General features: G+C 54.7%; 1 protein-coding gene across 2 annotated transcripts in view; it reads left to right on the top strand.

Moving 5' to 3' along the window:
- Positions 1–8,719, top strand: part of CREB3L1 (cAMP responsive element binding protein 3 like 1) — a 37,287-nt gene extending 28,568 nt beyond the window's left edge. For both annotated transcript variants that reach the window (XM_006042369.4, XM_025266133.3), the window contains exons 5-12: positions 696–853; positions 1,486–1,635; positions 1,875–1,933; positions 2,251–2,319; positions 4,153–4,252; positions 5,153–5,279; positions 7,511–7,778; positions 7,965–8,719. In XM_006042369.4, the coding sequence (XP_006042431.1) occupies positions 696–853; positions 1,486–1,635; positions 1,875–1,933; positions 2,251–2,319; positions 4,153–4,252; positions 5,153–5,279; positions 7,511–7,778; positions 7,965–8,001 (968 nt within the window). In that variant the 3' untranslated portion in view covers positions 8,002–8,719. The remainder of the gene's footprint in view (positions 1–695; positions 854–1,485; positions 1,636–1,874; positions 1,934–2,250; positions 2,320–4,152; positions 4,253–5,152; positions 5,280–7,510; positions 7,779–7,964) is intronic.
- The last annotated feature ends 5,604 nt before the right edge of the window (positions 8,720–14,323 follow it).

Below are 14,323 nucleotides of genomic sequence, written 5' to 3'. Positions count from 1 at the left end.
TGCAACCCCAGGGACTGTAGCCCACTAGGCTCCTCTGTCCGTGGGATTTCCCAGGCAAGAATAGTGGAGTGGGTTGCCATTTCCTTTTCCAGGGGATCTTCCCAACCCAGGGATCAAACCTGGATCTCCTTCATCGCTGGCAGTCTCCTGCATTGCAGGTGGATTCTTTACTGACTGAGCCACCAGGGAAAGGAGCCCCGAGAATCCAGCCTCTGTGTTATCCCTGCCGAGTGTTAGTGTTAGTTGCTCAGTCATTTCCAACTCTGCGACCCCACCCATGGACTACACCAGGCTCCTCTGTCTGTGGAATTCTCCAGTAAAGAACACTGGAGTGGGTAGCCATTCCCTTCTCCAAGGGATCTTCCCAACCCAAGGATGGAACCCAGGTCTCCTGCATTGTAGGGGGATTCGTTATCATCTGAGCCACCAGGGAATTCCCACCAAGAATCAGGTTTAAAGGAGCTGGGCTTGGTGGAGTCAGAGAGGGCATGGCCCTCAGATACTGTCTTCTGGGATGTCATCTCTACTTTCTGACATACTAGGGTCCGGGGGGAGGGGGGTCCTGACGTTATAGGGGTCAAGGCCCGAGCAGTCTGCCCACATGCCTTCGGACCGACTTAGGCCCGCGCTGTGCTGAACTCTGTCTGCCCGGAGCTGGGGCGCCCGGCTAAGCTGGCTTCTCCTGCTCCCCGCAGAGGACCTGCTGCAGATGCCTCCGACGCCCCCCAGCAGCCACGGCAGCGACAGCGATGGCTCCCAGAGCCCCCGCTCTCTGCCCCCTTCCAGCCCAGTCCGGCCCGTGGCCCGCTCCTCCACGGCCATCTCCACCTCTCCGCTCCTCACCGCCCCTCACGTAAGCAGCTGGGGCCAGAGGAGCCCAGTGTCTGGGGGGAGCCCTAAGCCTGATCCCCACCCGCATCAGAACACAGGAGGAGCCTGCCCCGCAGATGGGAGTGAAGGTCTTTTAATTGTGCTTGGGGATGAATAGGAAACGGGAAGCGTCCAAGAGGCCTGCAGAACCCTCTGGCAGCCAAGCTAGGCCTACAACTTGACATTCCTGACCTCCAGGGGGATGGCCCAGGCTGCCTCCAAGGAGCACTGTTTGCAGAGCAAAGTTCAGGAGGCCCAGAAGCCCTGGGACAGGTGGGGGACCCCTCAGGTCTAGAGGTGGTAGGTGTCCGAGGTGGGTGCTGTTCAGGGGGCCCTGGACAAGTAAGCTCTGAGGCTGTGGATTCCACAATGGGATCTAGGGACCAGCCCTTCCCAACAATATATTGAGGGCCTAACATGCCAGGCTGCCAGCAACATCCTCAGCACTTGTGACATGTTACTGGATTTAATTCAGATCCGCCCCTTTTTCAGATGAGGAAACTGAGGTTCAGTGAGCTGGGTGCCTTGCCCAGGTCATGCTGAGGGTAAATGGCTGAGCTCAGATTTGAATGCAGGGCTGTCTGGTTCCTAACTAGTATGTCCCCCTTGCCGCAGAAATTACAGGGGACGTCGGGGCCGCTGCTCCTGACAGAGGAGGAGAAGCGCACCCTGGTTGCTGAGGGCTATCCCATCCCCACCAAACTCCCCCTCACCAAAGCTGAGGAGAAGGCCTTGAAGAGGGTCCGGAGGAAGATCAAGAACAAGGTAAAGCGTGAGGCAGACCCTGGCCCTGCCCTGGGGCTTCCTGGGGGGTGGGGGCGGGGCTCTGCTCCCCTGGCCGTGCCAGTCCTGAAACTGGGGAGCCCAGGAACTGGATACGTGGCTTGGTAACTCTGTGAGGGACAGGGAAACCTGGCCTACTGCGGTCCACGGCATCACAGAGAGTCGGACACAGCATGGTGACTGAACAATAACAACTCCCATTTGGGGGCTTTCCCCTCTAGATCTCGGCCCAGGAGAGCCGCCGTAAGAAGAAGGAGTACGTGGAGTGTCTAGAAAAGAAGTAAGAGGCCTGGGGCAGGAGGACAGTCCGGGTGGCCTGGGCTCCGCTCCCCAACCTGGCTTCCTCTCCCACCCTCTCGGGGGCGGTGGGGGGGTGGCATGGGGAGTAGGATGCTGGTGGGCAGGGCAAAGCAGGCAGCAGAGAGACTTCCCTGGTGGTCTAGTGGTTACGACTCTGTGCTCCCAGTGCAAGGGGCACAGGTTCAAATCCTGGTCGGGGATTAAGATTCAGCATGCCACACACCACATGACCCCAAAGTTGGGGGGAAGCCAGGTCTGGGGGCTGGCGCTGAGCCTGTGCCTGCTTGGCCCCCCCAGGGTGGAGACATTTACATCTGAGAACAACGAACTGTGGAAGAAGGTGGAAACGCTGGAGAATGCCAACAGGTGGGTGGTGCCGCCTGCGTGCCCCCTGACCCCTGCCCTTCTGCAGCCAGTGGCTGGCTCTGGCATAGCTCTGGGAAGCAGGAGGGAGGAGAGGCCACTGAGCTCAGAGTAATGCAAATCCCAGAAGCAGGGGCCCTGCAGCCTGGCACCCTCAGTTTCCCTTCCTCCTTTATCCACTCAGAACTCTAGATACTGGACACGGCTGGCGAGATGCTTAAGTGAGGTAACACAAACCAGCAGCAGCCCCTGGGCACTTGTTAGAAATGCTTCATGCTCGGGCCTCCTGCCAGCCCTATTGAATCCGGGGAAGGTTCCACAACCTATGTGTTAACAAGCCCTCCAGGTAATTCTGAGGCACCCTGAAGTTAGAGCACCGGTGTACATGTTTACTACTCAAAGTGAGTTTCTCAGACCAGCACGTCAACATCAGCTAGGGGCTTGCAGAAGTGCAGAATCTCGGGCCTCTCCCCACACTTAACTTGAATCAGAATCTGCATTTCAGCAACACACTTAAGCGATTCACGTGCACGACTAAGTTTGAGAAACAGTCTGGAGCCCACACAGGGCCTGGCATGCGGTGGCCACAGAAAGTCACAACTCCGGGTGCTGTCTTTGTGATCCTGGGAAAACTGTCATGCGTCTCTGGGCCCCAGTTTCTCTGTCGACATGGAGACGATGGAAGTGGTATCTCCCCGGATTCATGTGACGATGCGATGAGACCTAGCAAGAAAAGGGCCAGCACTCTCCTTGGTGTTTGAGAATGCTCCCTTCGTGTTAACTTTCCTTCTTCTTTTTTCTTGCTGTTATTCTGAATTCTTGTTAGTGACCAGTCATGAGCCCACAGTAGGTCTTTAATAATTGGTCGCTGGGAGTAATTAAAACAGCACCCTGTTCTGTTGAGCAGGTACTCAACAGAAGGCTTTTTCCTTCTTTCCTTCCTTCTCCCCCAGCTTCTCCAGCGGGATCCAGCCACTCCCCTGACTGACCTGGAGAATGCCCCCCTGACTCAGGAAAGAGGGGAGGGAGCCCTCGCCCCTCACCCCCTACCTCTGGCCCAGATTCCTCTCTGGTCCCAAATAGGGCCAGGCCCTTGGAGCTATTTCGCCACCTGCTGTACATTCTGGGAACTGCAACCCCATGGACCGGCTGGGCGGGAGGGAAGAGATGGTTCAACATTTGTTCACCAAGGGTGGGCCGAGTCCTTGCTGGGGAGGACCCAGTCCCTGCCCTCAGGGAGCCCCCACAGTTAGCGAAAGAGACTGACGTCGTTGTTCAGTCGCTCATTCGAGTCTGACTCTTTGCGACCCCGTGGTATGAGATACAAATTTGTAAATGAAGAAAGTGTTACACGTGCTGTAACAAAATTAACAAAAATGGTAGCTACCACCACCCCGCACGCTCACTCCTCACCATGTACCAGGCCGCTGCCAGACACGTCCTTCTTAGCAGCTCAGGGTAGAAGGAGGGAAGGTCGGTTTAGCTGCAGCTGCTGCGGGGTTAAAGAAAAAGAAGGTGACCTCAGCCCAGGTGGGCTAGGCCCGCCTCCAGCCTCCGCTTTGGCCAGAAGAAGCCTCACGGGGCTCCTCTGAGCTCCCACAGGGTGACCCAGCTATTCACCGTGAAGCGGGCGCCAGGTGCCCCGGCCACGCCACAGAGGAGCCAAGCAGGAAGTGACCTTTTCTGCCTTGAGTGAAGCGGGCACCTGGTGTGGAAGCCAAGTCTAGAGCCAGCCCAGGTGCCCCCACCCGCACCCGCACCCAGGGAGAGCTCCAGGAGGCAGAGATGCCTGCCTGCTGGGTCAGAGCCGCCGGGTGACCGCTGTGCCCCCCTCAGGACTCTGCTCCAGCAGCTGCAGAAACTCCAGACTCTGGTCACCAGCAAGATCTCCAGACCTTACAAGATGGCAGCCACCCAGACCGGGACCTGCCTCATGGTAGGTCACTGTTCCTTCCCCACAGATCCGCAAGAGGCCCGCTCTCCCCGCAGGCCGGCTTTCCGGGGCCTGGGGGTGGTGTGCAGAGCACTCGGTGCGCTGGCCCCAGCAGACCCCCGCCTCTTTCCCCAAAGCCCATGGAACCTTCCGGAACATGACCTTCCCTGACCAGTTCTGACACGGTGTGGATGTGTAGTGACTCACACGAACCCTGCTAGGGGATGACAGGCCAAGCACCGTGAGGAGGCAGCCCCTGAGGATCCAGCGGGGGGATGGGCCTGGGGCGATGCGGGGAAATATGGACCTGTCTCTCTCTACATGCCTGGTGGGGTGTCCAGGCTGTGGCCACAGCCTCTGCTTGCTCCTTTTCCTCGTCCCCTGTAGCTGTACAGCCTGTGGCCTCCGGGTTAATCACTGCCCCCGGGCCCTCTAAGATCCTCGAGCTGTCAGGATCAGGTGGCAAAGCCGGAGTAGAGGCAGGTGTTAGTTTGGGCTCTGTGACTCTTAGCTCCCGGTGCTGGCCAGTCTTCCTGGGAATCCTGCTGGGAATCTAGTGTGAAGATATGTCCCCATCCCTTGCCCCAGCCTCAGTCTCCTCCAGCACCTACCCCTTCCTTCCTTTCCTGATTCCTTTCGGCCCCAGAGGTGATAGCCACACTGGCCAACTCCCTCTCTTTTCTAGTGCTGCCTGGGGTGGCCCCTCTCCAATGGGCTGAGATGGCCTGACAGCCTCCACCTTCTCCTCCCGCACATGGCTCTGGGAGCAGATTTCCTGAAAAAATGATGAGCCTTTGGCCCCCAGTGGCTCACGGAGGGGGGAGGGGGGAGGGGCTTGGGGGTGGCCAGGGCTGCCGCCATCCCCTGGCCCAGCTCTGCCCACCACACTCTCTCCACTGCCAGGTGGCAGCCTTGTGCTTTGTCCTGGTGCTGGGCTCCCTCGTGCCCTGCCTCCCTGAGTTCTCCTCTGGCTCCCAGACTGTGAAGGAAGACCCGATGGCCACTGACAGCGTCTACGCCGCCAGTCAGAGTGAGTGCCCCAAGCAGGGCTGACCTCCCCCTACACCAGCCCCAACTTCTGGGCAGAAGACAGACGCAAGCGAGGAGCCAGGTCTGGGGCTGACACCGTCTCATTCTATCTTCCCATTTTGCAGATGGGGAAACTGAGGCCTCTCCCAAGGGTCTATGATTTGTTTGATGTTAGTTCTAGAATTAGAACTACAAGGCAAAAAAAAAAAAAGAACTACAAGGCAGAGCCCCTGATTCCCAACCCACCCAGGAGTGGCTTGGCCAGGGGAGGAGGCTTAGGGAACAGCAGGAATGCCCCCACCCTAGCCCCGTGTGTTACGGTGCCGGTTGGTAGGGCGCACCTGCTAAGCCACCATCGATACTTTACAACCGGGATAGCGAGTGAGTTTCAGCTCCAGGGCCATTTTCCATAAGATGTTAGTGGCTGCATGAAGCACGTTAAGAAGGACTCTGAGGCCCCGTTCAGGATCAACAGGAAGGTGTGGCAAGATCCACTGGTAATGTCTGTCCCGGGCAGAAGCGTGGGAGTGGTGGTGTGGACTCAGCTAGTTACCACCCCATGGGGCTTGTGAGGACTGTTAGGAACATGGAGTTTCCCAGTCAGTCATATCTGCCACTCGCTAAGTGCCTGACCTCAGGCATGTGTCTGAAGCATGCTAAATTTTAATCTCTTATCTCGAAAATGGGAGTTACCAGTTCCACGCTTATTGAGCATGTTTGCTGTGAAGACGAAATGACATGGTGCACGAAGGCTCTCGGTACAGTTCCTGGTACATTGCAGGCTCTTACTAAACGAGAGCAGCAGTCGCTCCCTTTTTGATGCGCTCACAAGAGGAGAGAAAAGACACAACACGAAGTGGCAAGGGGAGAACCGGCCCCGGGGGCAGCAAAGAATAGGGTGGATTTCCGGAGGCAGAGGATACTTCAGACAGACCTCCAGAGGAACTTCCAGACGGTCCCTCATGGCCTCCTGGAGCGAGTCATCCAGCAGGGCAGGAGGAGGAAAAGGAAACAGATGGGAGGTCGGAGGGAGCAAGGATCTGGGGGGAGTGAGTTTCACGAAGGAGGGATGCTGCAGGGAAAATGAGTTGGGCCTGCAGGCCCTTGAGGGGAGGGAGCGGCCGTGGGGAGGGTTAGGGGAAGAGGAAGCAGAGGTGGGGAGTGAAAACCCCTCCCTGGACCAGAGCAGCCAGAGAAGCAGAGAAGAGGCAGTCGCTAAGGGAGGTGGGTGGCAGGGATGTAAGATCCTGAGAGGCACATGTCCGTTTTCTCAAGGCCAGATGGGTCTGTGTGATGGGAGGCACAGGGGACTCCGGAGAGGAAGGAATGGAAGTTGGGGGAGTGGGATTAGGGGGCAGGGGAGGCATGTTGATGGACAAAAGCAGAGTCAGAGGAGCCAGGGGAGCGCAGGAATGAATGAGCCCCTCAGAGTGAACGCAGTGGGTTTCAGGCTCAGGGTCCCCGCAGGGCGAAGAGGAGGAAGTGACCCCTGGAGCAGGCTGGCCCATGGACCTGGGGCAGCGCAGAGGTGCAGGGGCCCTGCTCAGGCAGACCCTGAGGTCAGGGCCCTGAGAGTGAGGAGGGTGCCGGTGGCTCCTGGAGTCAGGCGGGCCGGGGTCTGCAGCTCAGTGCATCGTCCTTAGACTGGTACAACGTCCCTGACAACCTGGAGCCTCAATGGCCTGTTTTGTGAAATAGACCTAAAAATATCTCATTCTAAGAGTTTCTGTTAATGATTTGATATAGGTTAAAGGATGCCGACAATGTCTGATAGGCATGGTAGATATCCAACAAATGTGTTTTCTCTTTTCCTCATCTCCCTGAGGGGTAAACTGGGGCCTCAAATGGGGAAAAGGTTTATTCAAGGTCTCACGGGAAGGGAGTGGTTCAGTAGGATGAAAACCCAGCTCGCAGATGCCCCAGCCCAGTGCCCTCTGCTTAGGGAGCGCTAACTTGCTCTGAGTGCTGTTTCAGTCACTCTGTTATCTCGTTTAAACCTCGCATCGACAGGAGGTTGGCCCCTAGTATCCTATTTTACAGATGAGCAAGCTCAGAAAGGTGAAAGCAAAGGCATGGCTTGCCTGCAGTCACACAGCTGGGCATCATTTGAGCTGGATTCAGATCCAGGCCTGAAAGAGTCCAGGGCCCAGGTCCTTGACCCCTGGGCCCTGAATGCAGCCTAGACGGGGAGGGAGCCTTGGCACCATGGCTCACCCTGAGCTCCTTCTCCAGTGCCCTCCCGGAGCCTCCTGTTCTACGACGAGGGAGCAGGCTCGTGGGAGGATGGCCGCAGTGCCCTGCTGCCTGTGGAGCCCCCGGATGGCTGGGAGATCAAGCCCGGGGGGCCGGTGGAGCAGCGACCCCAGGACCACCTGCAACATGACCACCTGGACAGCACCCACGAGACTAGCAAGTACCTGAGTGAGGCCTGGCCGAAGGACGTCGGTGGGAACAACACGGGTCCTGACTTCTCCCACCCTAAGGAGTGGTTCCATGAGAGGTGGGTGGGTGGCCCCTTCCCTTCCTGGGGTCCCAGGCTCCACCCAGCCTCCGCCCAGCCCTGGTCCCCACGTTGTCAGCCACACCCTCCCACGGCCCCATCCCTCCCAAGTCTAAACCCAGCTTGCAGAGGGGTAAGAGGGTCCTTCCCGGACAGCGTCATCCCTGACTTCTCTTCTCTCTCCAGGGATCTGGGTCCCAACACCACCGTCAAGCTCTCCTAGGCCATGCCAAGACCCAGGACACAGGGCGTACCCTCTGGTACTCAGAAGAGGGGTCGTCCTGCTCACCAACCCGGATCCGGCTCGTACCCCTGCCCCCTGGGGTCCCCTCCCAGGAGAAAGGGTTCCACTCCCCATCCCCCACCAGCCCCTCTTTGCCCCAGATCTTGACTGGGGCCCCCCCTCCCCCCACATCTGGACTGTTCCCTTGGGCCAACCACTCTGTTCTCACCCACTCCCTCCCACAACCATCCGTCCTTCTCAGATAAACCACTCACTGGGTTACCCACCTCCTTTCTCATAATGACCAAGAGGACCACTGCCTCCCTGCCCCACCCCGACCACATACACACACAGACACATCAGCAGACCGACCCACTAAGCCCTGCCCCGCCCCCTCCACTGTACAGAGACCAAGAACAGAAATTGTTTGTAAATAATGAACCTTATTTTTTATTATTGCCAGTCCCTAAGATATTGTATTTTACAAGTCTCCCTCCTACCTTCAACCCTCCCTAGTTTTGTATTTTATGAAGTTAGTGCGGGCTTTGCTGCTCCCTGGCCCAGGAGAGAGGGTCTCCCCCAACCCCTCACCTGGCCTCCGCCCCTGCCGCTGCCCAAGCCGCTGGGCCTTTTTAATTGCCAAACCGCTTCACCCATCAGCTCAGCACATGCTTTAAGAAGGCAAAAGTAAAAAAAAAAAAAAATGATGCAGCATCAATCCCTGACTTTGTGCTTTTCTTCATGGTAGGGGTCGTGGTGGGGGGGGTACTGAAGATGAAGGAATAAGAAGGGTAAGTTTATCTGGGGGCTTCCCAGGTGGCACTAGTGGCAGAGAACCCACCTGCCAACACAGGAGACATAAGAGATGCCGGTTCGACCCCTAGATCGGGAAGAATCCCTGGAGGATGGATGGCTACTCACTCCAGTGTTCTTGCCTAGAGAATTCCATGGATAGAGGAGCCTGGTGGGCTATGGTCCATAGGGTCTCAAAGAGTCAGACGGGCCTGAAGGGACTTAGCACACATGCAAGTCTATATTCTGATCAGTAGTGACCGAGGGTGAGGGGTTTGAGAAGGCGTTTGTACTGGGTTCCCTCCTCCAGCCAGACACAGAATTCAAATCAGATGGCGAAAGAATTCTGCTGCAATCCCCATACCCCAAGGCTCCTCCCAGCTCCTCCCACTACTGTGTGTGGAAGCAGAGAGGCATACAGGCCACCTGGCCTGCCTTCAAGGGTGGGAACGGTGAGCACTCAGCGTCCAGGGTGGCCAGACGTCGCACGCACTGTACGCACAGTACCCAGGTTGCTGCTCCTCTTCCCTGCCATTTCTTAGTTTCTTGTATCTTTGCCTCATCTGCATCAGAGGCGCACACTTCAGAGGAAAAAGAGCTGCCTTTGGCGACTGGAACCGCCACTTGCTAGCCATGTGCAGTGGGCAGAATTCCAACATGGGCTCCAGGGATCCTGCACCTTGGGGTGCACACCCAGGGTCATCCCTTCCCCTAGGGTCTGGGAGGGGGGAGACCTGTGCGTGTCAGGGATGCCACTCCCATAGTTAGGTGACCTTTCAAGGAAAAAGTTAAGGGATTTTGCAGGTGTAATGAAGGTCCCAAATCAGTTAATTCTGAGTTAATTCAAAAGGAGGGACTTCCCTGGTGGTCCAGCGACTAAGACTCTGTGCCCCCAATGCAGGGGGCCCTAGTTTCGACCCCTGGTCAGGGAACTAGATCTCGCATGCCACAGATAGGATGTGAGGTGGCCAAGCAAAGAAATAATAAATAAAAAAAATTTTTTAAGGGAGACCACCCTGGGTGGGCCTGACTTAATCGGGTGAAAGCCATTCAAAGAGGGACTGCTGCTGCTGCTGCTGCTGCTGCTAAGTCACTTCAGTCGTGTCCGACTCTGTGCGACCCCATAGACGGCACCCACCAGGCTCCCACGTCCCCAGGATTCTCCAGGCAAGAATACTGGAGTGGGTTGCCATTTCCTTCTCCAGTGCATGAAAGTGAAAAGTGGAATTGAAGTCGCTCAGTCGTGTCCGACTCTTAGCGACCCCATGGACTGCAGCCTACCAGGCTCCTCCATCCATGGGATTTTCTAGGCAAGAGTACTGGAGTGGGGTGCCATTGCCTTCTCTGAAAAGAGGGACTGAACCCTTCCCAAAGAGAAAGAGAGTCTCCTGCTGGCCTTAAAGAAGCAAACAGCCATGTTTCGTACCACATGGAGAGGGCAGCCTCTAGGCTCTGAGGGCCTCACACTCCTGAGGCAAGGCACTGGATTCTGCCAACCACCTGAGCAGCTTAGAAGAGGACCCCCAGCTCCAGATGAGGGCCCCGCCCAGCCAACACCTGGGCAGCCGCCTGGGGAGGGCCTGAGCGCAGGACCCAGCTGAGCTGTGCCCTGAGCCCAGACACGGAGGTCACACCCGTGTTGTTTTAAGCCGCAGTGTTTGTTGCAATTCGTTATGCAGTGTCAGAAACGAAGACGCCACGTAACCTGAACCTCCCTGAGCCTCCAGTGCCCCACCTGTAAGAAAAGAATATAAGTAACATTCAGTGCATGAGGTTACGGGAATTCAGTGAGCTGTTTAGAACAGGACCCAGTGCACACTGACTCTGAGAAAGATTAACTGTGCCTTTAAAATATGTGTGTGTGTGAGTCGCTCAGTCAGGTCTGACTCTTTGTGACCCCGTGGTCTGTCTATGGAGTTCTCCAGGCAAGAATACTGGAGTGGGTTGCCATTCCCTTCTCCAAGGGATCTTCCCAACCCAGGGATCAAACCCAGGTCTCCTACATTGCAGGCAGATTCTTTACCATCTGAGCTACCAGGGAAGCCCCTTTGAAATTACATATATATATATGGAGAAGGCAATGGCACCCCACTCCAGTACTCTTGCCTAGAAAATCCCATGGACTGAGGAGCCTGGTAGGCTGCAGTCCATGGGGTCGCTAGAGTCGGACACGACTGAGCGACTTCACTTTCACTTTTCACTTTCATGCATTGGAGAAGGAAATGGCAACTCACTCCAGTGTTCTTGCTTGGAAAATCCCAGGGATGGGGAAGCCTGGTGGTCTGCCATCTATGGGGTTGCACAGAGTTGGACACGACTGAGCGACTTAGCAGCAGTAGCAGTATATATATATATAAACTAATTTATCTACTTATTTGTTTGACTGTACTGGGTCTTGTGTGGCATGTGGCGTGTAGACTCTTAGTTTCAGTATGTGAGATCTAGTTCCCTGACCAGGGATCGAACCCTGACCCCCCGCATTGGGAGCACGGAGTCTTGGCATGAGGAAGTCCCTAGCTGTGCCTTTAGAGACAGTATTCATACAATGGGCTAAGGGCCAAACTAGGGGTGCTGTTAGAGCACAGAAGAGGGTGCCTCCCCAAGACTAGCGGCAAGGGCTTCCCGGAGTAGGTGACACGAAAGACCATTGGAAGTAGGCAGGAGAGACAAAGGGGCATCCCAGAAAGAAATGGCACGGGCAAAGCCCTCAAAGGTGGGAGAGAGAGCCGGAAAACTTCAAGAAAATCTCAAATAGTTCAGGATAGCCGGGAGGTAGACAGCAAGAATGCTGAGAACTGAGGCTGGATAGTGATCAGGGGCCAGAGCCAGAAGGCCTCGAATGCCTGGATGTTGACGCTTATCTCACAAGCATGATACTTTCATACTCGGAAGCAGGGACTGTGGTAGGATGCCACCTGGGTCAGCTGCCCACCAGAAGCGAAGATGGGCAAGACCAGACAGAACTCTAGAGCTTTGGAACTGGCCTTCAAGGCCCATCCTCTCTCCCCATTCTCCCACAGCCTCATCTTGACCACTTGATGGTGACCTCGTTGCCTGCTGCAGGGCATCAGTTTTAACTGCTAAGATATGCAAGCCTTTTAAAGCAAAGGCATTAAAGTCTGGGCTCTGGGCCAAAGCTGTGATTATTATTAACAAGAACGTTTAGCTCAACCCCCTTTCCTGATGGACTCATCCATTCCCTCTATTAGTCACTCAACAAACTGCTTTCAAAGGTCCCCCAGGATTGTGGAGGCGGCTGGGACGTGAACCAGTCATCAGGCCCAGTGTGATGGAGGGGTGCTAAGGAAATACAGAAGAGTGTCATGTAGTTCAGATTCCACAGATCAGGGAGGGCAACTTGGAGGAGGTGGCCTTTGACTGAGTTTTTTTTTTTTTTTTAATATGTATGTATGTGTGCATTGGGCTGCATCAGATCTTAGTTGCAGCACTCAGGATCTTTGTTGCAACATGCAGGATATTTCGTTGAGGTGCATGGGCTCTCTAGTTGTGGCGCACTGGCTTAGCTGTTCCGCAGCATGTGAGATCTTAGTTCCCTGACCAAGTATCAAACTCACATCCCTGCATTGCAGGGTGGATTCTTAACCACTGGACCACCAGGAAAGTCCCTTGACTGAGTCTTATAGGGTGGGTAGGAGTCGGAGAGGTACAGAAGGGCTTAGAGTGTTTGGGGTGCAGAGAATATCATGCAGACATGTAGCCATGAAGAGCTGAGCTAGGACTGGGGTGAGGCAAAGCGGTGGTTAGGGTGCAAACTTAAGGAGGCCCTTGTACAGCCCTGGGAATGAGTACCTCCTTAAACGTGGCACTCTAAAGTGTCACACTTGCCTCAGCCTCCTCCTGGCCCTGATGGAAAGTATGGCCCTTGCAGGGATCTAAACAGAAAAAACATTTTATCCTGAAGGTGATAGAGAGTTACTGAATGTTTTTAAACCAGAGAGTGAGATAATCAGATTTGCCTGTCCTGGGGCTCTACAGGGCATAGAGTGAAGATGAGACAGATTCCAGAGATAATTAGAAGGAATTATCAACAGGCTTTGACATCAAATTGGCTGTGGGGTGCAAGAGTGAGGCTGGAGCCTGGCATGACATTTAGATGTCTGACTTCGAGGCCATGGTGGTAGATAAGACCATTTGCTGAGACAGGGAATGCCGGAGGAGGAGCAGGTTTGGAGAGAAAAAGAATTCCTTTTAGCACATCTTGCATTTGAGCTGCCTGTAGGGTGTTCGCATTAGCATGCAAGTCTAGGACTTGGCGGAAAGGGATCCCAGGCGGAGATTAGGAAGTTGTCAGCATCCAGGTGGTATGTTAAAATCTTGGATCTGCGTAAAGGGAAAAGAGACTTAGGGGCAGAACTACAGGGAAGGTGGACATTAAGAAACAGTGGAAGAAGAGGAGTAAACAGGAAGGCTGTGCAGGAATGTGCAGAGAGGGGAGAAAAACTGGGAGAGGTGAGTGTCTCGGAAACGGATGGAGAGAGCTTCTAGGAGCAGAGCTCACAGCTGTCGGATGCCGTCTGAGAAGCTGGGAAAGATCAGAAGACAAGGTGTCCATTCGCTTTGATAATGAGGTCACCAGTGGCTGTGTCTGGAGCTGTGTAGGGGAGAACTGAGCCAGAAGGGAGACTTGGGTGGAGATGAGAACAGGTGGGATGGATGTGAAGAATGAAGCAGACGGGGGTGCAGTGAACACATGTCACTGAGGGTGGCATCAAGAGGCGGGTGTAGGGGCAATCAAGAGCACTTTGGGACTGTTCTTTCAGACAAGGGAGAGATGACCACGATTATTTCTAGAAAAACATCTTCTGCTTCATTGACTACGCTAAAGCCTTTGACCGTGTGGACCACAACAAACTGTGGAAATTTCTTAAAGAGATGGGAATACCAGACCACCTTACCTGCCTCCTGAGAAACCTGTATGCAGGTCAAGAAGCAACAGTTGGAACCAGACATGGAACCACAGACTGGTTCAAAATTGGGAAAGGAGTACGTCAAGGCTGTGTATTGTCGCCCTGCTTATTTAACTTCTATGCCAAGTATATCATGTGAAATGCCAGGCTGGATGAGTCACAAGCTGGAATCAAGGTTGCCAGGGAGAAATATCAGCAACCTAGATATGCAGATGATAATACAGATAACACAGATATGTAGATGATAATGCAGAAATTGAAGAGCAACTAAAGAGCCTCTTGATGGAAGTGAAAGAGGACAGTGAAAAAGCTGACTTAAACTCAACATTCAAAAAAAGAAGATCATGGCATCCAGTCCCATCACTTCAGGCAAATAGGTGGGGAAAAAATGGAAACAATGACAGACTTTTTTTGGGCTCCAAAATCACTGTAAACGGTAACTGTAGCCATCAAATTAAAAAAAAGACACTTGCTCCTTGGAAGAAAAGCTATGACAAACCTAGATGGGTATTAAAAAGCAGAGACATCTCTTTGCCAGCAAAAGTCCTTTAGTCAAAGTACGGTTTTTCCAGTAGTCATGTCTGGATGTGAGAGCTGGACCA

This window comes from Bubalus bubalis, chromosome 16 (genome assembly GCF_019923935.1).
Source record: "Bubalus bubalis isolate 160015118507 breed Murrah chromosome 16, NDDB_SH_1, whole genome shotgun sequence".
Lineage (NCBI taxonomy): Eukaryota > Metazoa > Chordata > Mammalia > Artiodactyla > Bovidae > Bubalus > Bubalus bubalis.
This window is presented reverse-complemented; position numbering and strand designations above follow the sequence as displayed.